The sequence below is a fragment of the Python bivittatus genome, unplaced genomic scaffold (genome assembly GCF_059951505.1).
Source record: "Python bivittatus isolate LINGU-HERP-01145 unplaced genomic scaffold, Pbiv_v1 ctg000070_np1212, whole genome shotgun sequence".
Lineage (NCBI taxonomy): Eukaryota > Metazoa > Chordata > Lepidosauria > Squamata > Pythonidae > Python > Python bivittatus.
In genome coordinates this window covers 50,636-77,935 of record NW_028277034.1, presented here as the reverse complement: position 1 = coordinate 77,935, position 27,300 = coordinate 50,636, and the positions used below count along the sequence as shown (strand labels likewise).

Below are 27,300 nucleotides of genomic sequence, written 5' to 3'. Positions count from 1 at the left end.
AAGCTTAAAATTCTAGCCTCTCACATTTCCCAAGATCCAGAGGGATGGAGCTGGTCATGGCTCACATCTTGGTTACCAGACTTTGGATCCTGGGGAAGGAAAATTGTTCAGACCTTGCTGTTTGTATTATTTGTCTTTATATTAATTTCCTCAATTTTTCAATGTGTTAAAATTGTTTTCCGGAAATATTGTATTTCCATGTCAATTGGACAGCAAACCTATTGGCAAGAATATCTAAAAAAAAAAAAAAAACCTGTAATGCTCTGAGTGGGTGATGAGCGAGCCCCATTTTGTGGCATCTCCTGTTTAACTCGATGCCAAGGGGAGGAATATGTGAGACTTGGCGGCTTCCGTCCCTCTAGCTAGTGCCTGGCAGCCTGGTTGGGAAGGACGTGGGTAAGTGTGTGTGTGTGGCCTTGAAGGAAGAGTGCTGCTTCTATGCTGACCATTCTGGAATTGTTCGAGAATCCATGACCAAACTGAGAGAGGGCCTGAATGCTCGCAGGCGAGAGCGCAAAGACCGACAAGGATGGTTTGAGGGATGGTTTAATCTCTCCCCGTGGCTCACAACCTTGGTTAGCGCTCTCGCTGGACCGTTATTATTGTTGATTATAGCATGTACAGTTGGTCCTTGTGTCCTTAATAGGCTTATGAGGTTTTTTCAGGACAGACTGGGTACCATAGAAGCACAGGTCAACATGGTCTGCACTCATAAATACCTGCCTCTCCCAACCACGGAACCAGTGGCACCTGAACAGCCTTTTTGCAAACCTCAACTCACCTTTATCAGTGATGAGGAGGAAGCTGCCCTTTAAAATAATAAAAACAGAGGAGATGTTGCATTGTAACACCCCATCACATGCTAGGCATTTCTGTTAGTACAGACTAGTAAAATCAGTCGTACGCTAACAAGGAAGCTAGCATGGGAAAATACCAGCAACAACATGGGGTAAAGCCTCAAATTTCAGGAGGCAAGCCCCCGCAGCTTGTCACGTGCTCAATCGGAGCACATGATCCCTTGCGCTTCATGTATTACCATATATAGTTGTGAGCTTGTATTAGGTAGTGTGACGTATATATGCTTAACCCTGCCCTCTGATGTACTCAATAAAAGAGGTTTCCAGACTCCGGTCTGGGCACTCTCATCCCCCTCGAAGGAGAATCAGTTTGGTGTCTTCTTTCCCCTCACTCGTGAGAGGCCCGCGGTAACTGCGTGAATGTTACAAGGGTTGAGAGGGGGAGACACTGTTTTGCAATGGTCCCTTCCTTCCTGAATGGGAGATTCCAGGCAGTGGCAATGAGAGAGTAGGGGTCATTTTTTTCTCTCCTATTTAATCTTTATATGAAGCTGCTGGGTGATAGTCATTTGTGTTAGATTATGTTGTCTCGTTCCTGTACTGAACAGGAGATATGCTGGAGGTCTTAGCTTAGAGAATGTTAGGGTCTGGGTGGGATTAACAGGTTCAGACTAGGGGTCTGAAAGCCATCTGATACCAGAAATATCCCATCTGACTCTGGGCAGGTTTGCATTGCCCCATTGTGATGAAATGGAATGATGAAGGCCAGAGTCAGGGAGAAAAACGTTTTCTTTCATCTCCTGAGGTGCGAGGGAAAGATAAGAGGATGAGACTGGCACCTCCCTGAGGAATTCACAATGTTGTGGCTGGCATTACTTGGGAGCTGGGGTTTGAGTCTGGGAAGATTGATGTCAGGCCTAGCCCAAGGAACTCCAAGAGACCATGTAAATTCAGTCCCAGCAATGTTTATTAGCTACAACCTCTAGCAAGAATCTTCCCAGACTCAAACCCCAGCTCCCAAGTAATGCCAGCCACAACATTGTGAATTCCTCAGGGAGGTGCCAGTCTCATCCTCTTATCTTTCCCTCGCACCTCAGGAGATGAAAGAAAACGTTTTTCTCCCTGACTCTGGCCTTCATCATTCCATTCCATCACAACCATGCAGAACTGGTTCATAACTTGGGGTCTTCTTGGACTCACATCCCCTACTTAAAGAGCAGGAGGCAGTTGCGGCTATGAGATCCCTTGCATACCTTCAGTTATAACCTTTCCTATATAGAGAGACCCTTCTCTCATTTGGACTACTCCAATGCTGGCTACATGGGGCTGCCCTTGAAGGTCACCTAAAAGCTTCTACTGGTCTAGAATGAAGTACTTCTCTAGTGATTGGAACATCTAGGTTCTCCCATTTAACATCTCTAATATAAGAGCTACACTGGTTACCCATTTCCTTATGGGTGCGATTCAAGGTGCTGGTTGTTACCTTTAAAGACCTAGTTGGCTCAGGACCTAGATATCTATGGAACTGCCTTTTCCCAGTGGGAAGGGTGGGTTCTTTTGGGTCCCATCATATTTAGGGATCATGGAATAAGCCTTCTCAGGCACTGCCGCCATTTTCTGGAACAGCATTCTCCCCAAATTAAATTGGCTTCCACCTTATTGGTTTTGTTAAAAAACCTAGCTTTAACGGAAAGACTTGGAATAGATTAGTGATGAGAGGGATCCTCTTGCTATGGATTTGGACACTGTGGCTGTTCCTTAGGGTCCTGTGTTTTGCTTTGCTATTGTTTATTATGGCTTTTATTTCGATGTTGTTGTTTTCTGCTGCTTTGAACCTGTTGGATCGAACAGCATAGAAACTAGTAAATCAGTCATTCAATCAATCAATCAATCACCAGCTAGATACCAAGAACTCTTCCCATTCCCACTTTTCCTTTTACTGCAACCAATAAGCCATTATTATTATTATTATTATTATTATTATTATTATTATTATTATTATTATTTATTATTGGGAGGTTCCTTAGATTTGTGTGAGAAAGGAAATCCTAGAAAGCCCAATTTGCTTGAGTAAGCAGATGGGGGAATTAAGTTTTATTTTATGTATTTCCCAGATGACATGAGGAAATTCAACAATGCAGAATGATTTTAACCTATGAAATATTGCTCAAGTGAAGAATCTTCAGTATTTCTTCAGGTTTCCAGACATCTTTGTTTTGCTATCAAATGGCAGGACTGATAGCCTTTTTTCTTGCTCACTGTCTTTAGCATTAATAATATATAATATTATAACATCTGATAAAGAATCACAGAGTTGGAAGTGACCTAGGTCAACTAGTCCACCTTGCTGCGCTGTGCAGGATTTGCTAAACATTTCAGACAGATAATTGTCCACCCTCTATCTGAAAACACCCAATGAAAGGAAAACCTTTCTTCATGAAGTAGTTTGTTCCACAAATTGAGAGTTCCTACTATAAGAATTACTTACATATTTCTTAATATATAACCAGAATCTTCCTCCGTGTAGTTTCAACCCATTGGTTTTGGTCTCACCCTCCAGGGTGACAGAGAACAACTCCACTCCCTCCTTAATAGGGTAGTCCTTTAGATATCTGCAAGACTCTATATCTCTTGCAATTTCATTTAATGTAACTTTAACATAAATTAGATATTTACTATTTAAATTTATTCCTGTTTCTTTGGGTCTATTTTTTTAATATAATTTTTATTGAAAGAAAATTTTACATGAGATTAAAAAACTACAGAAACATAAAAGGAAAAGTAGAAAAAAGAAACATAAAAGAATAAAAGAAAAAGTGTAAGATAACAAACAGAAAGAGAAAAAAGAGAAAGATATCTAAAGAAGCTACTTCCGATCATCTTTGGAGCAGTTACAAACATTGTAATTCCCATCCCCACACTCCCAAATTACGTATCATGGTTCCCTTCTTCCCATAAACAAACCTTTTTAATCAATACATCCTTAAAAACAATTAATAAACCAATTCATTTTTATCCATTTTCAGCAGAAAGTCCATAAAGAGTTTCCAGTTTTTTACAAAAGTAATAGTTGTTCCCTCTTTGAGTCCACTATTCAAGACTATCCAGATCTCTTTGAATCCTCTCTTTCACTTCTAAAGTGTTAGCCACTCCTCCTGTTTGGGGTCATCTGCAAATTTAATTATCATCCTCTCAACCCTGTCGCACAGATCATTAATAATGGTATTTTTATTTATTTATTTATTAAACCAATTTATATAACTGCCCATCTCACCACAGGCGATTCTGGGCAGTGTACAACACAGCTAAAAACAATTAATAAATACATTAAAAATATATAAAGCAAAATAAAACAGAGAGAATAAAAGGATGTTAAAAATAAGGGAGCCACCTCACTAATTCCCCCATCCCCTGGGTCCCCAGGTCTGCTGGCATAACCAAGTCTTAAGGGACCTCCAGAAGCTCAACAATGACAAGGCCAATCTCACCTCAGGTGGGAGAAGATTCCACAGCGCAGGCGCCACAGCAGAAAAGGCCTGCTGCCCGGGACCCACCAGATGTTGGCCTTGTCATTGTTGAGCTTAAGACTTGGTTATGCCAGCAGGCCTGGGGACCCCAGGGGATGGGGGAATTAGTGAGGTGGCTCCCTTATTTTTAACATCCTTTTATTCTCTCTGTTTTATTTTGCTTTATATATTTTTAATGTATTTATTGTTTTTAGCTGTGTTGTACGCTGCCCAGAATCGCCTGTGGTGAGATGGGTGACTATATAAACTGGTTTAATAATGTGATGGAACCCACAACATGCCCTCTCTGCCATATCTGGTAGGAGGGGCAGATGAAATCGGGGAGAGGCGGTCCCTCAGATAGCCTGATCCCAAGGAATTTGTTCTGAACTGTTAGCTTTCCCCGCTGCAGCCAGCTTCAGTGCTACTCTGTCACTCTTTTAGTAATAATTACTCCTTTAATAATAAACAAGTTTTATGAAATGGCTGTCCTGGGCTGGATTTTGTTCAGCTTTTCACTAAAATCCAGACGTTTCGAATGCACTGCTGTAACATTTCTCTGTGCCTGACATGGGATGTGTTTTGTTCTGGCATAGCTGCCCAAGCATTATGATGCTGTTGTGGCTACTACAAAATAAGGTGCTATTTGTGCAGCTATAATAAATCATTTAAACTGACTTGAGGTACAGATATAAATCCATATAGCACAACTAGAATATACTTACTGCATAAATGCCTCCATCATGTGCTTTATTTCCACCAAGAGCACCAACTTTTTCTCCAGTTTTGCCATCATAAATAATAATCTATTCAGAAGTTTAAAAAGAGACAACTATCTTAAAAGAGTTAAATTATGGATTGCATTAAAGTAAACCACTAATATTTCAAGAAGATTTGGAAACATTTTAAATGGCAACCAGTATTTTCCAACCATGTACTTTTGACACTAGAAAATGCTTTTAATATAAATTAATGAGCAAAGAATCTATACCTTTGTAACACAAGAGGTAAGAAGCATGATGTGGTCACTGCCATATTTATTCTTGGAGAGAAGCAGCTGGCATCAGTCAGGTCAGCGCTGGGATCCCTACGCAAGGCATCTGCCAAGACTCTAGATGGCTCTGATCACCACTTTAAAAAAGTCTGCTTCAAGTCACTGCACCATCAATAGCTGTGACTAGCTATCATATGAGTATCTCACAGGGCCACAGAGCATCCCTCAGAAGCAGACATGGACATCAACTAACAACCAGTCTCAGCTGGCCAGAGCATTGCTGCTACCAAGTAGACCTCTCTGAGGAGGACCTCCTCCAAATGGTGGTGCCACTACTAGAGATAAACTTTGGCTGAGAAGTGGGATTTCCAAGACTGTGCACTCAGAAGGATGGTTGGAGACTTCTGTCTATTTCTTCTCCCTCAATCTCTCCACCATCTATACAACAATCACTCCATCTTTCCTAGTGCCATTTTCCCCATTCTAGCCATTTTTCTTCTCACTTTCTTTACTATTGGACCATTTATGCCAATCCACACCCTAACAGTATGACTATCAACAAAACTACTTTGGAGAGAATAATTGTCCTATCTGTAAATGCAGGCAAATATATTCACTGGAATAGTTCTATTCCCATTAGATCTGTGAAACGTTTTTAAAACTCTGATTCTTTTGTGTGTGTTCAATACATTTCTCTAAAAGGAAACTACTGTGTGTATGAGGCATCAGATAAATCCACCACAATATATTACCCACAAACACTAAATGTTCCATTAGTGCATGTGAATTAGAACACATACTAAAGTGAGACATGTGCTCTTGAAAATAGGTCCAATAATTTATTAGAGATTAAACCTGGCACCTTTTTCATTCAAAGTACTGTATGTCTTGCATTTTATTGGTTAAAAAAAAAGTTCTTTTTTTACCTGGCCATCTGCACTGGCTGTAGCAAGGCTTGTTCCGTCAGGAGAAAACCTTACACAGTTAACAAAGCGGCTGTGGTCCTATAGCAGAAGAAATATATAGCATGGAGATTATACAGCAGAATTTTGGCTCCTAAACCAAGTTCTCCAGATGCACAAGATTGCTATCTCAGCCTTGTCCATCAAAGTGCTAAAAACTCTAAAGCGTCATGTTCACAAGAAGGAGGCTAAGAGGTCATATTCAGAAGACAGAAACATTCATTATGTTGTCTGGGGAAATTAGGGTTTAAGAAAAACCCATAATATTATCTCTGTGTATAACACACATTCTTGGTGGAGATACAAGCAGTCAGCATTAAATCTTCCTTAGCACTTGGCAGGTTGAAACAGAAGGCTGGCTCACTGCCAGCTGGTTCCCATACAAAGCCTGGTATCCATTTTCAACAATAACACCAGCAGCAAACACCCCCCATTAAAGATGGCAAGATCTGAAGCTTGCACGTTAATCTGCGTTATTCCCTAAGCATGGAAAAGAGTTAAATAGGAATGCTCTTAGGTTGTTGAAAAGGTTCTAATGTTCAAAAATATGCAGATGCTGCTTATCATATCTAAAGCTACTGCACATGTACAAAAGCCTGTGCAGATGTGACTTGTCCTTATACAAAGTGTGGGAATCAGGCAGCTTAATCTAGTACCACCCAATCTAGATAAATTCTGTCTGGTCATTCATTCAAGAGACTTTGATGAAATGACTGAGTGGACATGAAGTCGCAATCTGAATACCCCTCTACACATAGACTCCACGTGCTTATAACCACATTAATACAACATAAGGAATTCAAAGAGGAATTCAACTTATGTACAAGCAAAGGAGTATCTGTGCAGTTTACATTTATTTTAAGGTAATTTAGCTTCACTGAACAAAGAGAGGGAGAGAAAAGGTATGCATTTTATATGGGCAAAATTACTTCATCACTGAGAGTTGTACCTCCCTGAACCTTCTGGATGGATATTCAGAAAAGATCACTACAAGAATGGATATCTTACTTCTATGTCAAGGTGCTCGTGTGGCCAATATTACAGGATCACATGGCATTCTCTGCTCTCAACACCAGTGTGGATTTCCACATGTGGAAAAAGCAACACATGTGGATCCCTATCTATGCAGGCTTCCCAGGAACTTCAACTAATATATTTATTACAAATGCTTTTCATCCTCTGCTCGTACAAGGGAGCTTTCCAGATCCCCATTCCAGAAGCAATACCTCACTCACACACTGTAGATGCAGAACCTCTTCCCCCATAAGCAAAGTTGCCTTTTTCTCAAGAGACATGGAAAGTGCTTTCAACTAGCACAGGAAGGTGAGACAGGATTCTAACAACAAAGCTGGACTCTGTAGGAAAGAAGGCAAACTCACACTAATGGTAAACTGGAACTTGAATGGTGGTCCTTCAAAGAAAGCAGCACAGTTGTCATCGCTGCCAGTTGCTAAGCGGTACGGCCTCGTCTGTTTAATGTCCACCGTATTTATTATTTTGTTGTGACCTGTGAGCTCACCTACTGAAGAACCAGTATCCCACAGGAAGACTGCTCCAAATCTATTTATGCAAAGCAAAGGCATACTTCTTTTTAATACATATTAAAGTAACTAATTACTCTCATGCAATTTCAATTTTACTCCTTATGGTATCATGTAAAAAAAATAATGAAATCAAAGGTTAAGAAAAAAAATTAAACTTCTATTTGTTCCTTTTAATTTTTTTCTTCCCGCTTATTATTTTTATCATGTGCAATTTAAAAATAAAATAAAATGGCTCTCGAAGGTGAACAAAAACCAAGCTGCAATACCAATTAACTTTCTGCAACAACTTTTAAAGAATATGATTAATTCTCTCACTTCAAGACACACACAAAAATTAGTGTGCAAAAATTTTTAGTTATAGGCAAATAATATGGTTTAAATAGATCTTGTTTGCATAATCAATATCAGCAAAGCAAGACATGAGTTTCTTATTGACATAGTAGCATCTTAAATGATTGCTTTATTTATGAGTACTTAACTCCTGAAGAGATTTACAGAAGTGTACTTATGTAAGGAAGCTGGAAAGGAAAATACACATAATATTTTATAGTCTGAGGCTCCATATAAGGAAAAAAATGTTGACAGCATTCAAAGTCACAAAAGACATACAGACAGAAAATACAGTGCCAATATTTCTGGACATAAAGGCATCAAAACCTCACTATGGCAAAACTGCAGTCAGCTTTTTTTTCCTAGATTTTCTCCACCTTTTGACATGTAAGAGCTTTATAATCATAATAACATAAAGAATGGTTCATGCTGAGTTACAGTGAAGAGATAAATGTACATACAGTCATGTGAAAAAGAAAGTACACCCTCTTTGAGTTCTATGGTTTTACGTATCAGGACATAATAAAAATCATCTGGTCCTTAGCAGTTCTCAGAAATAGGTAAATTCAACCTCAGATGAACAACAACACATGACATATTACACCATGTCATCATTTATTTTACAAAAAGAGAGCCGAAATGGAGAAGCCATGTGTAAAAAACTAAGTGCACCTTATGATTCAATAGCTTGTAGAACCACCTTTAACAGCAATAACTTGAAGTAATTGTTTTCTGTATGACTTTTATCAGTCTCTCACATCGCTGTGGAGGAATTTTGGCCCACTCTTCTTTACAACATTGCTTCAGTTCATTAAGGTTTGTGGCCATTTGTTTATCCACAGCTCTCTTGAGGTCCTGCCACAACATTTCAGTCGGGTTGAGGTCTAGACTTTGACTGGGCCATTGCAACACCTTGATTCTTTTCTTTTTCAGCCATTCTGTTGTAGATTTCCTGGTGTGCTTGGGATCATTGTCCTGTTGCATGACCCAATGTCGGCCAAGCTTTAGCTGTCGGACAGATGGCCTCAAATTTGACTCTAGAATACTTTGGTATACAGAGGAGTTCACCGTCGACTCAATGACTGCAAGGTGCCCAGGTCCTGTGGCTGCAAAACAAGCCCAAATCATCACCCCTCCACCACTGTGCTTGACAGTTGGTATGAGATGTTTGTGCTGATATGCTGTGTTTGGTTTTTGCCAAACGTGGCACTGTGCATTATGGCCAAACATCTCCACTTTGGTCTCCTCTGTCCAAAGGATAGTGTTCCAGAAGTCTTGTGATTTGTTCAGAAGCAACTCTGCAAACCTAAGCCGTGCTACCAAGTTCTTCTTAGAGAGAAGAGGCTTTCTCCTGGCAACCCTTCCAAACAAACCATACCTGTTCAGTCTTTTTCTAATTGTACTGTTATGAACTTTAACATTTCACATGCTAACTGAGGCCTGTAGAGTCTGAGATGCTACTCTTGGATTTTTTGCAATTTCTCTGAGCGTTGCACGGTCTGACCTTGGGGTGAATTTGCTGGGACATCCAGTCCTGGGAAGATTGACAACTGTCTTGAATGTTTTCCACTTGTGAATAACCTTCCTCACTGTAGAATGATGGACTTTCAATTGTTTGGAAATGGCCTTATAACCCTTCCCAGATTGATGGGCAGCAACCATTGCTTCTCTAAGATCACTGCTGATGTCTTTACTTTTTGGCACTGTGTTAACACATACCTCAATGCTTGAGACCAGCAAACTCCTAAAACTTTGGCTTTTATAGAGGTAGTCACACTTGGTGATGATCAGTTGATCAAGGGCATTTGATTAGCAGCACCTGGCTGCTACTTAGCCTCTTCATACCTTTGGAAGCAGTAAGGGTATACTTAGTTTTTCACACATGGCTTCTTCATTTTGACTTTCTTTTTGTAAAATAAACGTACAACTGTACAACAACAAAGGAATAGATATGTATTGCCCACAAAACTCTGTTAAACATGGAGATTTCTTCAATTTCCCCCACCTCAACTAGTAGAATTCTTTAAACTCAGCTTCAGCTTGTGATGTGGAAACTTAAAAATAAAAACTAGAATTCTTGCACCAACCACTGTTTATGCAAACCCTTGCAATTATTTTATTTATATTTCAAATTTGTCACCGCCCATCTCACTGCATTATTGCCATTAAAAAGGGGGTGGTTTGCTTATGGAGACCAAGGGGATACATTCTCAAGAAAAATTCACCTGTTAAATGAGTAGGTTTCAGCTGTGAATCTGGAAATTTAAAACCCAAGGAAAGAGCTAAGAATAAACAATATAAGGGACTGGGTCAAACTTGGCTTACTCACTTTTCCCTTCCTTCTCCAACAACAGCAAGTCTCTTGCTATCCTCAGTCCATGCAATGTCTTTTATCTTTCCTGCAAATGGCTGATATTCATACTTCAATAGATGTTCCTTCTGTGTGGTGTCCCAAATTCTAAGCTTTCCTGAGATATCTGTCAAAGCCCAGAAAAATCATTTGTTAAGCAAGATTAAGAGAATGCATAACTATCAGAACATAACTTTCAAAATTTCAGATATACCAGCTCTAAAGTACTCATATGACTGCTATTGAAACAAATGTATTATTTCTGCATTTACTTGGTTTCTGTGAAGTCTTTCTGTTCAAAAAGAGGATTCAAGATGGCTTTACAACACATACTGTCTATGGAAAATAAATAAAATCATGAAATCATGAATACTAAAACCACTGTCCATTAAAAGCCTCGCCAAAGAGATGCTCTTCTTCTGAAGACATATATGGCAAGTGGGAATCAAATCCAAGCTGCCAGAATGCACATAACAACTGCAGGAGAAATCTCTCTTCTGCTTCTGGATTCTAAACAGCTAGGCCAATTCTTAACAGGAGGTGGGGTCCCTCAAAAAGTAAGGACCTAAGTAGTTTCAAGCTTTAAATATCTTTCATATCTTAAATAAATGTTAAATTTATATCAATTAACTAACATTAAAAATTAGCACCTTGTCTTGTCCCTGGAGAGCAACTGACAGTTAGCCCAGATCTTTTAGTACAGTCGTGATAGGCTCATACCTTGCACTGATTACCGGTGTTGCACCAAGGAAGGGCAAGTTCTGAACACTTTTTGAAGGCCAAGACCACACAGAATGCATTGCAATATTCACACAAGATATAAACAAGGCAAAGATAACAACTACAAACACCCTTGGATCCAGAAGGGGCCAAAGAGCTACAGTCACTCAGTCTTGTCAGGATTGAGCCTGAATCTGTCCTTCCATTCAGGCCTGTGTACCCTGCAGACACTGGGACAGGACCTCGACAGCATCACCTGATCAGCCCAGGACCATGTTGTACAACTGGGTATAATCAGCATACTGAAGATAACTGACCCCAGGCCGATAGATGACCTCACTCTGCAGTTTCATGCAGATGTTAAACAAAAGGAATGAGAGCATCGAGTCCTGTAGCACCCTACAGGTGAAGGCCATGGACTCGATCTCTTCCCCACTGTTAACACCAATTGAAACCAGCCACAAAGAAAGGAAGAGAACCACTCCAAACCTTGCAACCAGTCCAGGAGGAGACCAATCAACAGTGTTGAAAGCCGCTGAGAGATCAAGGAACGTGAGGATAGATGCACTAGCCCTATCCTGCTAGATGACCTGTGACTTCATATAGATGTTAGGTAAATAAAATCCACTTAATTTTCTGAAGACCTATACTCACTCACTCAATTTATTTATCAATCATATTTATATAGCTGCCCATCTCACAAAAATTTCAAGAGAGCAGCATATTATGCTGTACTCTTTCATCTTTTCCCTGCATTGCCTGATTTACATAATTTGTGCTCCTCAAAGGAGGCTGCAGGTTGTTTGTGAGACTAACCTCTTTTATCCACTTCACTGTGCAGGCAACATTTTAAAATCTACAAAGAGGCAATCACTCCCTCAACAACAGTATCATTTACATTCTCCCCACTTGTCTGGGCTGAATCAAGAAAGCACCTCACTGAGAATAATCATATTTGTTCATGTGCTTTTATTTTTAGGGCTTAGATGGATAAATTCCTATTTAAGCATTTACTTCATGGATGAAATTAAAATATTTGTATATTGTTTCCTACAAAAAAAAGCATAAAGCAATTCACATTCAGTAACAAACCAGAGAGAATGAACAACATTTCTAACTCCAGAAAGCAAGGCTTGAACATCTGCTTAATTTACATAATTTATAAAGCTCACCAAATTCATTTTTAATGCAAAATGTGCAAAACTGTGGTTATATCAGACATCATAGGCATTACTAAGGCAGCATAAATAAGACTGCACTGCTGGCTTAATAAATAGGCAATAAGAAAGATGCCAGGTTTTACTTATTTTTTTTATGGCAAAAGACAGAAAATCACTAGAGCTTTTACAAAGCAACTTCATTCTGGGGCTAAAAATACCGCAGGTACACTTTGGAAACAAGTAGAAAGCCATTATGTATCACAATAGCATCTGCAAGTACAGTGGTGCTTAAAAGTCTGTGAATCCTTTTGAATTTTCAATATTTCTGCATAAATATGACCTAAAATGTGAATATGTTCTCCACACAAGTCCTAAAAGAGAACCCAATTCTACAAATGAACAAACAGGTTGTACTTATTGAGGAAAATGATCCAAAGCTACATATTTGTGTGTGGCAAAAGTATGTGAAACTCTAGGATGTTCAGTTCACCAGAAGGGAAAATTAGAGTCAATCAATGGGATTGTGAGTATGGGAGGTCCTGCCTTATTTAAAGAACAGAATTCTCGGTATTTACTATCAAAGTCTGATCTTCACAACACACATATGTGGAAGCGTGTCATGGCTTGAACAAAGGAGATTTCTGAGGACCTCCAAAAAACTGTTGTTGATGTTCACCAGGCTGGAAAACTATTTCCAAAGAGATTGGGCTCCACCAGTCCACTGTTAGGCAGATCATGTACAAATAGAGGTAATTCAACACCATTGTTACCCTCCACAGGAGTGGTCAACCAACAACAATCATGCCAAGAGCAAGGTGTGTAATACTCCGGGAGACTCCAAGAACCCCAGGATAATATCTTAAGGAACTAAAGACCTCTCTTGCATTGGTGAATGTCAATGTTCATGAGACCACCATCAGGAGAACACTACACAGCAATGGTGTGCATGGCAGGGTTGGAAGGTGAAAGCCACTACTCTCCAAAAAGAACACTGCTGCCCATCTATAGTTTGCCAAAGACCAACATGGATAAGCCAGAAGGCTATTGGAAAAATGTTCTGTGGACGGTTGAGACCAAAACAGAACTTTTTGGCTTTATGTGTGGCCAAAGACAAACATTGCATTCCAGCATAAGAACCTTGTCCCATCTGTGAAACATGGTAGTGGCAGTACCATGGTTTGGGCGTGCTCTGCTGCCTCTGGACCCAGATGGCTTGCCATCATTGATGGAACTATGAATTCCGAATTCTGTCCGTGAACTGAAGCTCAAAAGAAAGTGGGTCATGCAGCAAGACAACAACCTAAAACATGCAAGTTGTAGGACCAAAGAATGATGAAAGCAGAAGTTGTTGTTATTATTATTATATTGGATTTATCTCCACCCATCTCCCCTAATGAGGGTCTCTGGGTGGCCACATAGTACAGCATCTAACAATTACAGTTACAATCACAATTACAATCCAACTCTATTGTGGCCAGCAGTGGTTGCAAGGGAGTCAGCTCATCTGGGCTTTCTTCCATCAATGATCTTTTTCTACCCATTGCGTCAGTCGTGTCCAGCATCTGGCATTTTTCTGCCGATCAGATCCAGCACCGGTTCCAGCTTCCCTGCACAAAGCGCCGCCGGTATTTCCTCCCACCGAAATGGGAGTACCATTTATCTGCTCGCAGATGGTATGCTTTCAAACTGCTAGGTGGGCAGGAGCTAGGAACGAGTGACAGGAGCTCACCCCATCATGCGGAACTGGGCTGGAACTGCTGGAGTGCTGACCATTTCTGGCCAGCAAACTCCAGCATCATTAAGCCCCTATGCCACTGCATCCCCCTTAATGTTAAAGTTAATGTTTTGCAATGGCCGAGTCAAAATCCTGACCGTAATCCTATAGAAAGGTTGTGGAAGGACCTGAAGTGGGCAGTTCTTGTGAGGAAGCCCACCAATATTCCTGAGTTGAAGCTGTTCTTTAAGGAGGAATGGGCTAAAATTCCTCCCAGCCAATGTGCGGGACTGATCAACTATTATTGGAAATGTTTAGTTGCAGTTATTGATGCCCGGGGGGCAGAAATACTGAAAATTCAAAAGGGTTCACAAACTTTTAACCACCACTGTACATAAATTCTTCTCCATCTCCTCTCCAAGATTAGCCGATAGCACACAGAGAGGAAGGGAGTGGAAGGGAAAATTCCCTAGCCATTGTATATTGCAATGCACTCTACATGGGGCTACCCTTGAAGAGTATCAGGAAGCTACAGCTGGTTCAAAATGCAGCCACGTGAGCAATTTTGGGTGCCCCAAAGATGGCACATGTTACACCTTTGCTGCGGGAGCTACATGGGGTGCCAGTTTGCTTCCAGGTCCAATTCAAGGTGTTGGTTATCACCTTTAAAACCCTACATGGCATGGGACCGGGTTACCTAAGGGACCATCTCACCCCCATTATATCAACCCATCCCACCCAGTCAAGCAGAGAGGGTATGCTGAGGACCCCGTTGACAAAAGAATACCGACTGGTGGGGCACAAAAGGAGAGCTTTCTCTGCCATGGCCCCTGCCCTATGGAATACCCTTCCTCCAGAGGTGAGGCAGGCCCCTACTCTCTTGGCCTTCTGGAAAGCAGTTAAGATCAACTTGCATGGGGTGAGAAAAGGGGTTGCTAGCACCTTGAAGATGTTCCTGTATGTTCATACCTTTTCTACCAGCAGCGCCTTAGAAGATATTATTTATGTATGCATTTGGTTTTTTATTGTATTTTTACTGTATTTTAATTAATATTTGTTGTTTTTATCGTAAACCGCTCAGAGTCACCTCCTGGTGAGATGGGCGATGACCAAATTTGAAATATAAATAAATAAATAAAATAAAGATGCAGCTTAGAGTACAGGCCCATCTAAGATCCAATGCAAGAATCATTCAAGAGATTCACCCTGCAGTCTCTTAGCCCAAGGATACAATATTGTGTCAATAACAAGCAAGTGTACAACGCTGAAGGTGATAGAAAACCATAAGGAAGCAGAGAAACATACTTCTTGGTGGGCATAAGTGAGCATGACCCTGCGTAGGATTATGAAGATCTGCATATTGCTATTACACTGTACCTCCAGATGCAATGTAGAAGCCGCTGGGAGCATACTTAGCCACCACAACTTGATGGGCATGTTCAGTATAGATATCAGCAATTGCTGGGTTCTGTAAGAGAAATTGAATTTCAAAATGTAACTTTTCAAAGAAGGGAATTTTCCCATCCACTGTCAGTTATCTTTTTTTGCCAGCTGGTCTGATGAAAGATTGTTTGCCACTATGGGATAACGTCAATTTCTGGCTCCTGGTAGCTTCAGTTAGTCTTGGCTAACTAGATGACGCCTGTCTGGGGAGGGCATCCTGGGCGGGGGGGGGGGGGAGCATAAGGTTCCTGCCCCAGGGAGGTGAAGGGGGTGGGGCAAGTGGCTGGCTTTCTCAGGGGCAGCCCCATCCTAGAAAATAACTTGCCCCCGAGGAGCGCTAGGCTCCTACCTTCCTACTTGCTTTCTGCAAAGTGGCCAAGATATTTTTTTTACTTTTTGATTGGATAACGTTTTTTGAGGGATATGTGGGAGTTTAAGGACTTATGTGGGAGGGGGGTGGGGAAATGGCTCTACTTTTGTGTGAATTATTATCCTTGTAAGCCACCCTGACTCTCTGAAACTGAATGAACAAATAACTAAATAATCTCAGAAGCAGATCCCAAGGAAACAATTATCCATTTATTGGGGGGGGGGGATTCCTGCTAAGCAAAATCACATTTCTGAAGCCCAGTCCAGCAAATCAGTGCTGTGATCTTTAACTACATCACAAATGCCCCCTGACCAATCCACGCTTTAACCCTCTCCAACCCATGCCCAGAAGATAGAAAAGGGGCCAAAAAAGAGAAAATTGCTTTGGACTTGGTCCAAAATTGCTTGGTGTCCCCAACAGATCACTCTTGAGACTGCTCCCACCCCTGCAACTGGAACTCACCTTATTATAGCTTAATGTTATTTTGAACCAGACCACAGTTGTTGGTTAAACAAACTATGGTTAAATGCTGCCTAACTAAGTACAAGCTGGGATAGATAGTCTGCTGAGGCCCAAACATCTCCATTCTGCTTGTCAACTGCCTTATGTGCACATATCTTAGCATGGCCATTTGCAGCACCAATGCACAACTCTGTTCACATGGAAAGGCAGGGAAATACTGAACATGGACCCCAGAGAACTAGGCTGAGAGAAGCCAAATGCCTATGTGCAATGCAGGCAGCAAAGGTTGTGTTTTTTTCCAGAGAGGTTTCCATAAACTATTTTTAAAAATTACTTTGCAGAGTATTTTCCATTTTAAAGGTAAGAATGTTTGTGGAAGAACAAATCTATAAGTTGTAATATACTTTTCAGGCAGCTTCTTAAAAAGCACATTTACATTCCTTCAAGCATGCTAAAATGCATTTGGTAACAATTTTCAATGCTTTGGAGGGTTTTTTCCCCCTTAAGATCTAAGTAACAGAACAAAGTTTCCCCAGGCATTTGGGTCCAGTTGAATGGAGTCCCATTTTGGTTATTTAATTATCAAGTTTGGTCACCATTTTATATTTCACATTATTGTTTGTTTTTTGTTGTACACCAACCAGAGTCACATTGTTTTGACTTGGCAGCCCTATAATCCATTAAATAAATAAGATAAATAAATAACATAAAACAGATGTAGTCTACTTAATTGTGATGCCTTAAAGTATTTCCACTATTCCAATAAAACCATTTCTAAGCATAAATTGTCTATTTGCATAGAACATTAAAAACCAAAATAGAAGTACTTTTTTCTCATTGAAATTTAGGCTTTTAGCAAATTTTCAGATTACACTGTGTTTCAGAATGCAATTAAAAGGCCACCAGTACACTGTATTAGCATATACAGACCTATCTGACTTTACACACTGTACAATTTAATAACGTGCAAGGCTGCTGCTACCTTCTTACGGTGGTGGGGTGTTCCTGGAGGGATGAATGCAGAGAAGAGTACAGAATCACAGTGGGGTTACCATGAGGGTCAGCTGAAGCCAGCAGGCACCTATAATGGGCAGCAGCAATATAGGCAGATGCTGGAGACAGAGGGTCACTTTAGCAACAGTGGCAAAGGCATCAGTTCATACTAAGTGGGAGAAGGCCATGGCAAACCATTCCTGCATTTCTACCAAGAAAACCATGTGGATAGAAAATATACAGTTGCAAGAAAAAGTATGTAAATCTTTTGGAATTTCATAGTGTTCTGCATTAATTTGTCATAAAATGTGATCTGACCGTCATCTAAGTCAAGAGTATTGACAAATATAATGTGCCTAAAATAATAACACAAAAACAATTCTGATCCTTCATGTCTTTATTGAACACACTCATTCCACATTCAAAATGCTAGTGGAAAAAGTAAGTGAACCCTTGGAATCAATAACTGGTTGACCCCCCGCTTTGGCAGCAATAACCTCAACCAGGCGCTTCCTGTAGCTGTGGATCAGACCTGCACATCGTTCAGGAGGGATTTTAGCCCATTCTTCCTGGTAGAACTGCTTTAGTTCTGTCATATTCTTTGGACATCTCATGTGTATGGCTCTCTTCAAGTCTCTTCATAGCATCTCTATTGGGTTGAGGTCTGGGCTCTGACTTGGCCACTCCAAAAGGCAGATTTTGTTTTTCTGAAGCCATTCTGTTGTGGACTTGCTCTGGTGTTTTGGGTCATTGTCCTGTTGCATCACCCAACTTCTACAGAGTTTCAGCTGACGTACAGACATGCTCACATTATCCTGAATAATTTTTTGATACACTTGGGAATTCATCTTCCCCTCAATGACTGCAAGCTGGCCAGGCCCTGATGCAGCAAAACAGCCCCAAATCATGATGTTTCCTCCACCATACTTTACGGTTGGGATGATGTTTTCATGATGATATGCAGTGCCCTTTTTATGCCAGATGTAGTGCTGCATGTTCTTTCCAAATAGTTCAATCTTTGTTTCATCAGTCCACAAAACATTTTGCCAATACTGCTGTGGAGTTTCAATGTGCTCTTTCGCAAATTTCAGGCGTGCAGCAATGTTCCTTGTAGTAAGCAGCGGCTTCCTTCGTGGTGTCCTGCCATAGACACCCTGCTTGTTCAATGTTTTACCTATTGTAGACTCATGAACACAGATGTTATCCAGTTCCAATGATGCCTTCAAATCTTTGGCTGTCACTCGGGGTTGTTTCTTTACCTCAATGATGAGTCTATATTGTGCTCTTGGGGTCATTTTGACTGGGCCCCCACTTCTTGGTAGAGTAGCCATAGTCCCAAAGTATCTCCATTTGTAGATTGTTTGCCTAACTGTAGACTGGTGAATTTCTAAAGTCTTTGAAATCACTTTGTAGCCCTTTCCAGCTTTATGTAAATCAACAATTCTTGATCATAGATCCTCTGAAAGCTCTTTTTGGCGAGGCATGACTCACATAAACATATTCTTCTTGTGCGAAGCAAACTCAAAAAGTTTGAGTGGTTTTTATCAGTCAACGTAGCTCTAGTCCACACCTCCAAACTCATTTTCTTAACAAGACTCCAGGTATGCTAACACCTGACTCCAATTAGCTTTTTTGAGGTCAACCCAAGGGTTCACATACTTTTTCCACTAGCACTATGAGGTTTTTATGGTTGTTCTCAATAAAGACATGAAGGATCAGAATTGTTTTTGTGTTATTATTTCAGGCACATTATATTTCTCAATACTCTTGACTTAGATGATGGTCAGATCACATTTTCAGGCTACCTGAATTAATGGCATATCTACAGAAACATAAGCAACAGAAAAAGAATCCTGACTTTTAGGATTAACTATCAACAGTAAAGAAATCAGCAGTGAAGAAATTCACTGTGGATTAGCATTTGTAGAGTAGCAATGATGGCAACGGGGACGCGGTGGCGCAGCGGCTTAATGACGCTGAAAGTTGCCGGCCAGAAATGGTCGACGCTTCAGCGGTTCGAGTCCAGCCTTCGCATTAGCAGGGTGAGCTCCTGTTTCCTCCCCAGTTCCTGTAAACCCAACAGTTCGAAAACTCACGTGAGTAGATAAATGGGTACTCTCACTCCAGTGGGAGGAAAAATGCTGGCGGCGCCTTGCAAAAAGGAGTCGGGAGCAGTTGCCGGTAACCGCGAAAAAACTGTGCATGCCCGAAAAGGGCGCGAAGCAACGGAAACCCTGCCTCCTGCGCTTGCCAGCTGGGCTCTGCCCTAGGAAGGAGGCTCTGGCAAACCATTTCTGAAACAATTGCCTTGAAAACTGCAAGGACTCGTCCAAGCAGTCACTGCAGAGTCGGTAACAACTGAGCGCAGATTAAAAAAAAAAATGATGGCAACAGAAAAGATTTTCAGATACTGTGATGTGTCTATACCTACATAGATCAGAATCATGCAAGCAATGATATTGCCCGTGACACTCTTTAGAAGTTGGACAAAGAAGTAGGATAGAAAGAATATTGACACTTTTGACCTTTGGAGATGGAAAAAAGTGAAATACTATCGATAGTCAAGAAAACAAGCAAATGGATCATAGGATCCAAAGTTTTCCTTCAAGGCACAAATGACCAGACTCCAGTTTGGACACATTATGCAAAGACCTAGCTGTTGAAATCATAATGCTGGGGAAAATGGAAGGAAGAAGAAAAAGAGGATGGCCAGTAGCAAAGTGTGCACAATTATAGAAGCAATTGGGCACACTGTTGGAAGATTTGAAGGGCCAGGTTGGGGACAGATCATCTCAAAAAAATGTATGTGGCCGTTAAGCGTTGACACTGACTTGAAGGCATGTAATTAATCAATAAATTAACAAACTAATCTTAGCCTAACATTTTAAATCAGGTCCCCATTTATGACTGGTCCTTGGAGTTCTGGCCATTGCAACATCCCTGCGATCACATGATTGTGACCGTGATTAAGATGTTGCAGCGTCTTGCAGTCACCATTTGCAACCTTCTTTGCTGGCTTTCAACAAGCAAAATCAATGGGGAAGCCAGCAGAAGATTGCAAAGGGCAACCATGTGACATCCTTGCTTAACGACCTGCAGTGATTCGCTTAACGGAATTGCCATTGCTAAGCAGCACAGTCATGTGATGCTGCACTTTATGACTGTGTCATTTAGTAACAGCAATTCCAGTCCCAACTGGTGTCATTAACTGAGGACTACTTGTAATCTGTACATCCAGAGGGGGTCAAGTTGGGGGCATTTATATCCATGGAAGAAAGTACTAGCTGTTAAAGTTGAGTATTCCTTCTTTCTTAGATGGCTTTAACATAATTAATAAATAATGTGACTGCACTCTCTTTCACTAAGGTACAAAAATCCATGGTATATTTGCACTGTAGCAAAGCCATAATGCTCCAACCCCTGGAATGGTTCTACCTCTAATCCCCTAACCACCATGCAGAACTGAAGAGGGAGGGAGCATTTTAGCTGCTGAATATTCCCAGCTATCCTTCCCTTGCACAGGCCTACACCAAACTCTCTTCCTCAAGTTAATAGGAAAACTTTCCATATATTATGGAGACTGCCACAATATTTAGTTAATTCACTATTTATATAGCTGCCCATCTACCTACGGATCTCTGACAGCTTTATAAAATTATATCCATAATTTTAATGGCCTTGGATGGTAGCCATCATGTATGGTCAAATTCTGGCCCCCTCCTCTGATGGCCCAAATGTCCAAACCACCACGAATTGCAAGACGTGATAGTATAGGAATTCAGTGAATGTTCCCTAGAGGTCTCAGAACATTTCTAATAGAAGCACAATTCTGGTTTCCACTTTATTTGTCACATTCATTAATACTAAAATCAGGAGAGAAGATGGGCTCCACTGGGATAATACAGAAAGCTGCCATGGCAAACAAATTTGTAGAAAACTGCTTCTCTTAAGTTTCTGCTAAAGTGTAATGACTAATCTGTATATGGATGTTAATACGACAATTGAACTGTAATCTTTTTTTAAAAATGTAATTTCAGCCAGTCCAATCCCCAACTCTCATGCTTACCAGACCCTTATTCAGAAACTATTTTATGATATCATCTGCAACCTTCTTCTATTTACCAACTATTTCTTCTTTTTCTCATACTGGGAGAACCTTGTGTGTGAAGCATCCTGACGCTAAGCTCAGGACGGCACAAAGGACGTCTCTTACGGTTACGCTTATTTATTGGCTGGGCTGATCCTCTCCCCTCCCCTCCCGGAGTTCAAGGCAGCCTAGCCAGGGCTCCTGCCTGCCTGCCAGAGGATCTGGCCCTTGAACGATGCTCCCACACAGGCTCTCTGTCACCCAGGCTTCTGGTAGGATGACAGTGTTATAGAATCTGGACATGCCATCTCATAAACCATAAAACAAATACAGGAGTTCTGCCACATTGGTTACAATATTAAGGGAAATACAGCATGATTGATAACATTCAATTGCTTAATTGGGCCTTTGTTCAATGTCCCTTAAGCCCAATGTCCCATTTTTACATTAATAAATTAAGAGTGTGCATAGTTTTAAAATTATTCAGAAGAATTGCTTTGGACTATGCAAGGGCAAACACAGCTTCTCTCTGCTAGTCATTATTGCTCTCTTCTCTGGCCTCCCTTTGAACAGTAAAAAGATACTCCCCCTTAAAGTGAGTTCAGCTTTGGAGGTGTTAAAAAAAAGAGGTGCTGCCTTCAATGAATCCCAATGGGCTGGGCTTGCACTTGCATAAAGTCCAAAGCACTTCTGGATCCTTTTTTAACTGCACACAGCCCCACCTTAACTACACCCCACAATAATTATAGCTGTTGAACCACTCTTTGTCTTTCGGGTTTTCATGTTATTTAAAACATCTGCCTGCCACCATTCCTCCTGCGGATTTCACGGCATGAGTTCCTAAAGGCACCCTGGCTGCTGGATATTCTTAGCTCTCCTGACTCATCTGCCACTGCTGCCGCCTCCTGCCTTCCTAGATCGGCGCAGATATTTCTTCTCCCAATAATACAGAAATTACAAAGTAATTGATAGGTGGCTTTTACGATTAAACCTTTAAAATGAGCAAAGATAAAAACTAGGATACATTACATCAATGTTTCGGATGATGACAGATTTTCCATTGGTATATAAGAAATTATTGCCCTTCGGATCTCCGCCAATGACTTTTGAGACCCCCCTTTCGACCTGCGGAAGACTGGCGAACACTTTTTCTACGAAAGAAAAGGAGACAGCGTTAGCCTTGGCGGCGGTTTTTGGAGGAAGATGAAGAGGAAGGCGGGCGGGCGGGCGCTGAGTTTAACCTGTTGCTCCGACCCAGCCGGGAAGCGCCAGGCAGCTCCAGCCCGCCCCCCACTCGGCTCTCTTCCCCTTCCAGATCAAGGGTCCCGCCTCGGCGCGGCGACGCGCAAGCGGCCGGGAAAGGTCCCTCGGCCAGAGCGGCGGCCTCCGAAAGGGCAGGAGCTGCATTTTTCCGGGGCAGAGGTGCAATCAGCCCCCCCCCGGCCTCTCCTCGCCCATCCAGCCTTCCGGGGCCCCTCCCCAAGAGCTGCCCGCCGCCTCGGTCTATCGGGGGGAAGCGCAGGGCGCCTCGGACGGACAGCAACGGGGCGACCCGGGGCGCGGCGCCGCGCCGCCGCCGCCGCCTCTTCTGGTCCTGGAAAGAGCCGCAGAGCCAAGTCCCCGCGGCCGCCCGGCCGGTCGCCCGGCCGGCCGGCCACCCAGCCTCCCCTGGCCCAGGCTCCCCGCGCACGGCCGCAGCGCCGCCACTCACTCAGCTGGTAAGGCATCGTCGCTGCCTCTCGCTGTTGCGGCGGCTTGAAAGATCCCACGCAGGTCCGCGGCGGGGGCAAGGCAGGCAGGCAGGCAGGCAGGCAGGGCAGGGCAGCGTTCGCGGGCTCGGCCAGACCCCTCTCCTCCTCCTACTGCTCCTGCTGCTGCAGCGGCGGCGGCGAGGGGAGCGACGTCAACTCCCGGCTGCGCAAACCAGGAAGCGCCGCTCGCCCGGCTCTCCTCCTCGCCCGGCTTTGACCATATATAGTCAACTCTGCTCGCGCGGCGGGCGGGCGGCGTGGCTGGAGGGCCCGGCCCGGAAGTGCCGCCGGGAGGGAGAAGCCGCTGCGAGCCCGGCGTGCCTCCGCCTCCGCCTCCGCCTCCGCCTTGCCGGGCCGACGGAGCGGGGGAGGGTCCGCCGGGGGGCTCCGGGCCTCGGCTGCTCGCCCTCCCTGGCTAAACGCGGCGGCTGCCCGGAATCACATAAAGGGAGGAGCCGGGCGAGGGGAGCGGCGGGTCTTCCCCGCGTGCGCCGCGGTCGGCCGGACTCCTGCGCTTCCGCGCGGCGAGTCTCCTCGGATTCGGGCTGCCAAAAATCCGGCCGCCCCTCGTTGCCCTCTGGCGGTCGCCCGGATCTGCCCCTCCGTCTTTCCGTTTCAATCGGCCTTAAAAAGCCTAGGACAGTAATGGCTCTGCGGGCTGCTGAATCCGGATGGGTTGGAAGCCGCTGGGAGCAAGGTAGATGCGGGAAGCCGCATGGACCCTGCCTGGCGTTTCGAGGAGAGATGGGAGGTTAGAAGCACCATCCCGCTTCTGATTCGCAGGGTTAAATGGCAATTTGCACTTCAGGGCTACTCCTAAGTCAGCTGTTAACAGTGTGGGTTGAAAATATTCCGTAGTGACAAAGATTATGCATAGATTTCTAGGTATGACATTCAGCCTAAATCTAGCACCTTGGTACCCAGGAACCCAACTGTGCTAATACAGAACACCTTGGAATCTCCCAGATGTGGGGGTATCAAGGGCATCAGGGAACTCCAGTAGTTCGTTAATAGATTTGGGTTTATTACTGTATCTTAAGTTTTTAGATTTCTTTCACTCTTGGAGATCCTTCCAAGCATAGGCAAACGGCAGTGTGAAAATGCTCTCTACCAGTCCTGGTGTCAGCAAAAAAGCATGCTGGCCTACAGTTTACTGCCTTTGATACAGTACAGCAAAGCAACAACAACTGTGGCTGATGCATTTCTTACAGCTTCAGTGCAGGACAAGCTAACAGAAACAACTGGTGGATTCTCTGGCTTTCTGCTCCCATTAAGCATGACCTGCTGGCAGGAAAACCATCAGCCACTCTCTCCAGTGTGGGAGGTGGTGGGTTGGGAGAGTCTCTGACAAATTTCTCAGACAGTGTTGACCCCTGGTCCCAAAAGAGCCAGGCACAGGGGACCGGTGTGAAGTGGGAGGGACCAATTGACAATAACCAACTTCCGTCCTTGGGCTCCAGTGTGGATGGCCCAGAAGCAACTCTGAAAGAAAGACTGGTGTCCAGGTAAACCACATGCTTACAAAACCAGTGCAGCAGAAAGCCTATTATGTGCTCATTCGTGACAGAGCCAGCAACACAGAATCCCAGGGGAACTTGGAGGTCTTCCGCTGCAGGAATCCTCACACCGGACCAAGCTCTGTCCAGTCTTGTCTTGAAAACCTCCAGTGACTCACGACTTCAGGAGGCAATCTGCTTCAGAGCTCTCACAGTCAGGAAATTAGTTCAAGCTTGGATCCCTCACTCTAAAGCTTCCACCCATTAGTTTTTGTAGAGATGGGCAGAACTCAGCTCTCTTTCCCATTTTAAATAGATTTTATGTGGAACTTTCTTCCAAACCTGTGTATAAAGGAGGTTTAAGATTTGAGACGTGCTTTGGGAAGGGCTGGTTAGACATTACACAAGCAGGTGCCTCTGTGGAATCCAGGTGTTTGGGCTCTCCTGCAGTCCAAGCCAAAATGGCGATGGAGGATCTCAGCAGCTGGAGGAGACTGCGCTGGCTGGAGCTGGCTGGATCCCACCCCCGACAGCGTCAACAACCACGCTACTGATATAGCAACAGATTGTATCCATAGCAAGCATTGTGGCAAGAGGAGAGTGAAAATCCTACTTCAAAATGGAGCTGGTCCAAGAGAATTTAAGCTGCCTCAGCTATGGGCTGGAAATGAGACAACGGCACCTACACAAAGACATTGGCTGAGAGAACTAACTAGGACTGTTTTTGGTTGCTGTTGGGGGACATGAGCCCTCTGTCTCTCAACTCTGAGCAAGGATTTTGATCAATTGCCAGATGTCCAACCTTACGAATAGACTGAGCAAAGTGCCAGAATAGTAGTCTGATAGGTGTATGTGTGTATGTATAACTGCAAGCAAAAGTTTCATGCTTTTATGATTCTACTCTCATTTTTACATAAAAATTGAAGGACCAGTGGCAAAACCAGTGAGATTATCAGCTCAGTGATAACTTGCTTTATCTTGGAAATAGCACCTGAATTGTGATAAAGTGCATTATTAACACACTGAAACAGAGTTGGGGGATACATTTATCACAAGACTGATCAGTCTCTGATTTGGCAACTTGCAAAATAACTATGCCATGATCTACAATTTCATGAGTTTAATAAAAAATCCTCATAATACAAGGCTTATAAGATTGTATTCCTCAAGCCTATATTTTTTACATAATGAATTTGAAACTAAAATTTATTGCATTGAAGAAAGAATATTAAACGTTCAGGTATATAGAATTATACTGTAGGGACTTGCTATCTTCCTTGTAAGTGGGTAGATATTATTCAGTCCACTTGTAGTACAGCTGACAATAAAACTGTCAGTCTTGTTCCCACCCCAACCTTTTCACCATCACTCATGATTTTCTTTCATGATTTCCTTTCTAGAGCTTTGCAAATTATGAAAAGTCAGGCCCATGGCCTTCCCTGTTTTCAGTTTGTTACCAAGATGCATCCTAGCTCTGCTAAAGGTTGCTAGAGTAGCAAGTTCTCCTTTTGAGCTTTGCTTGCAGTTGCATTACTTGTTTATTTAAAAGTTAATTAATAATCTATATACTACTAAAATTCTCATTGTGTTTATCTGTTTGTACCCTGAAGTTAGCCCAAACGGTGCAGTATACTGTGACAATTTTTGAATCAAGGTACTGTCAGGTTCAGCCCAAAGAACTCCAAGAGACAATGCAAATTCAGTTCTGCTGTGTTTATTAGCTACAACCTCTAGACAGAATCTCCCCAGACTGAACCCTAGCTCCCAAGCCAGCCAGCCAGCCACAACACCGTGAATTCCTTAGGGAGGTGCCAGCCTCATCCTTTTGAACTTCCCATGCTCCTGCTGTGGATTAAGAACACACTTATCTCCCTGAGTCTGGCCTTCATAAGTCCATTCCATCACAGGTACCTAAAATCTGCTAACTTAATGTGTAAAAAATCCAGGACCTGCTACTCCTGTAGAACTGAAATTTTCACAAAGTTCAGACCAGTTTTATTCACAATGTTTTGGCTGTTGCAGCATCCCCGTGGTCACATGATCATGATTTCCAATGCTCCCTGCCAGCTTCCCACAAGCAAAGTCAATGGGGAAGCTGGCAGGAAGTCGCAAGTTGCTCCAACTCCTGTTGCTTTTTTGCCCACCCATGGTCATTTGGTTTCTCTAGGTAAGGAAATATTGACTTATTATTGAAGTTTGTTTGCTGCTACAATTAGTTTTCTATTTATGATATATACTGTTCTTGAATGACCATGGGATCATCCAGCACTGAGGTAAAAAAAAAATATGGTCAGCCTAAAATTTAATGTTCATTCTGGTCACATCAGACTGTACTACCTTTCTCTCAAAGGATGACCCAACGGGTCACAGGGTTGTTTAGTAAATAATAAAGTTAGTTAATAGAAAAGATGCTCCCACATTGTTGCTAGATGGTGTAATCATCCATTATTTTATTATGTTTCATATATTGGCCATAACATGTTTAAACTCCTTTTGAAGAATATATTCTCCAACATACAGTACAATTTATTCTGTCTTATGCCTGTGTCATTGCAGCAGCCATTGTTCTATAGAAGGCTCTGCAGAGGAAACTGGTGAGCTGGTTTCTATATTGGCCTTTA

The 27,300-nt window shown here is 42.6% G+C and overlaps 1 protein-coding gene across 2 annotated transcripts in view; it reads right to left on the bottom strand.

Moving 5' to 3' along the window:
- Nucleotides 1–23,423, bottom strand: part of WDR1 (WD repeat domain 1) — a 38,159-nt gene extending 14,736 nt beyond the window's left edge. The window contains exons 1-7 of one of the 2 annotated variants that reach the window (XM_088130323.1): nucleotides 23,144–23,423; nucleotides 22,462–22,583; nucleotides 15,455–15,545; nucleotides 10,463–10,610; nucleotides 7,639–7,819; nucleotides 6,224–6,301; nucleotides 5,029–5,109 (exon numbers count right to left, since the gene is read on the bottom strand). In XM_088130323.1, coding sequence (XP_087986449.1) covers nucleotides 5,029–5,109; nucleotides 6,224–6,301; nucleotides 7,639–7,819; nucleotides 10,463–10,610; nucleotides 15,455–15,545; nucleotides 22,462–22,583; nucleotides 23,144–23,159 — 717 coding nt within the window. In that variant the 5' untranslated portion in view covers nucleotides 23,160–23,423. The remainder of the gene's footprint in view (nucleotides 1–5,028; nucleotides 5,110–6,223; nucleotides 6,302–7,638; nucleotides 7,820–10,462; nucleotides 10,611–15,454; nucleotides 15,546–22,461; nucleotides 22,584–23,143) is intronic. The other variant, XM_088130316.1, reaches the window with a different exon arrangement.
- Nucleotides 23,424–27,300: the final 3,877 nt, after the last annotated feature.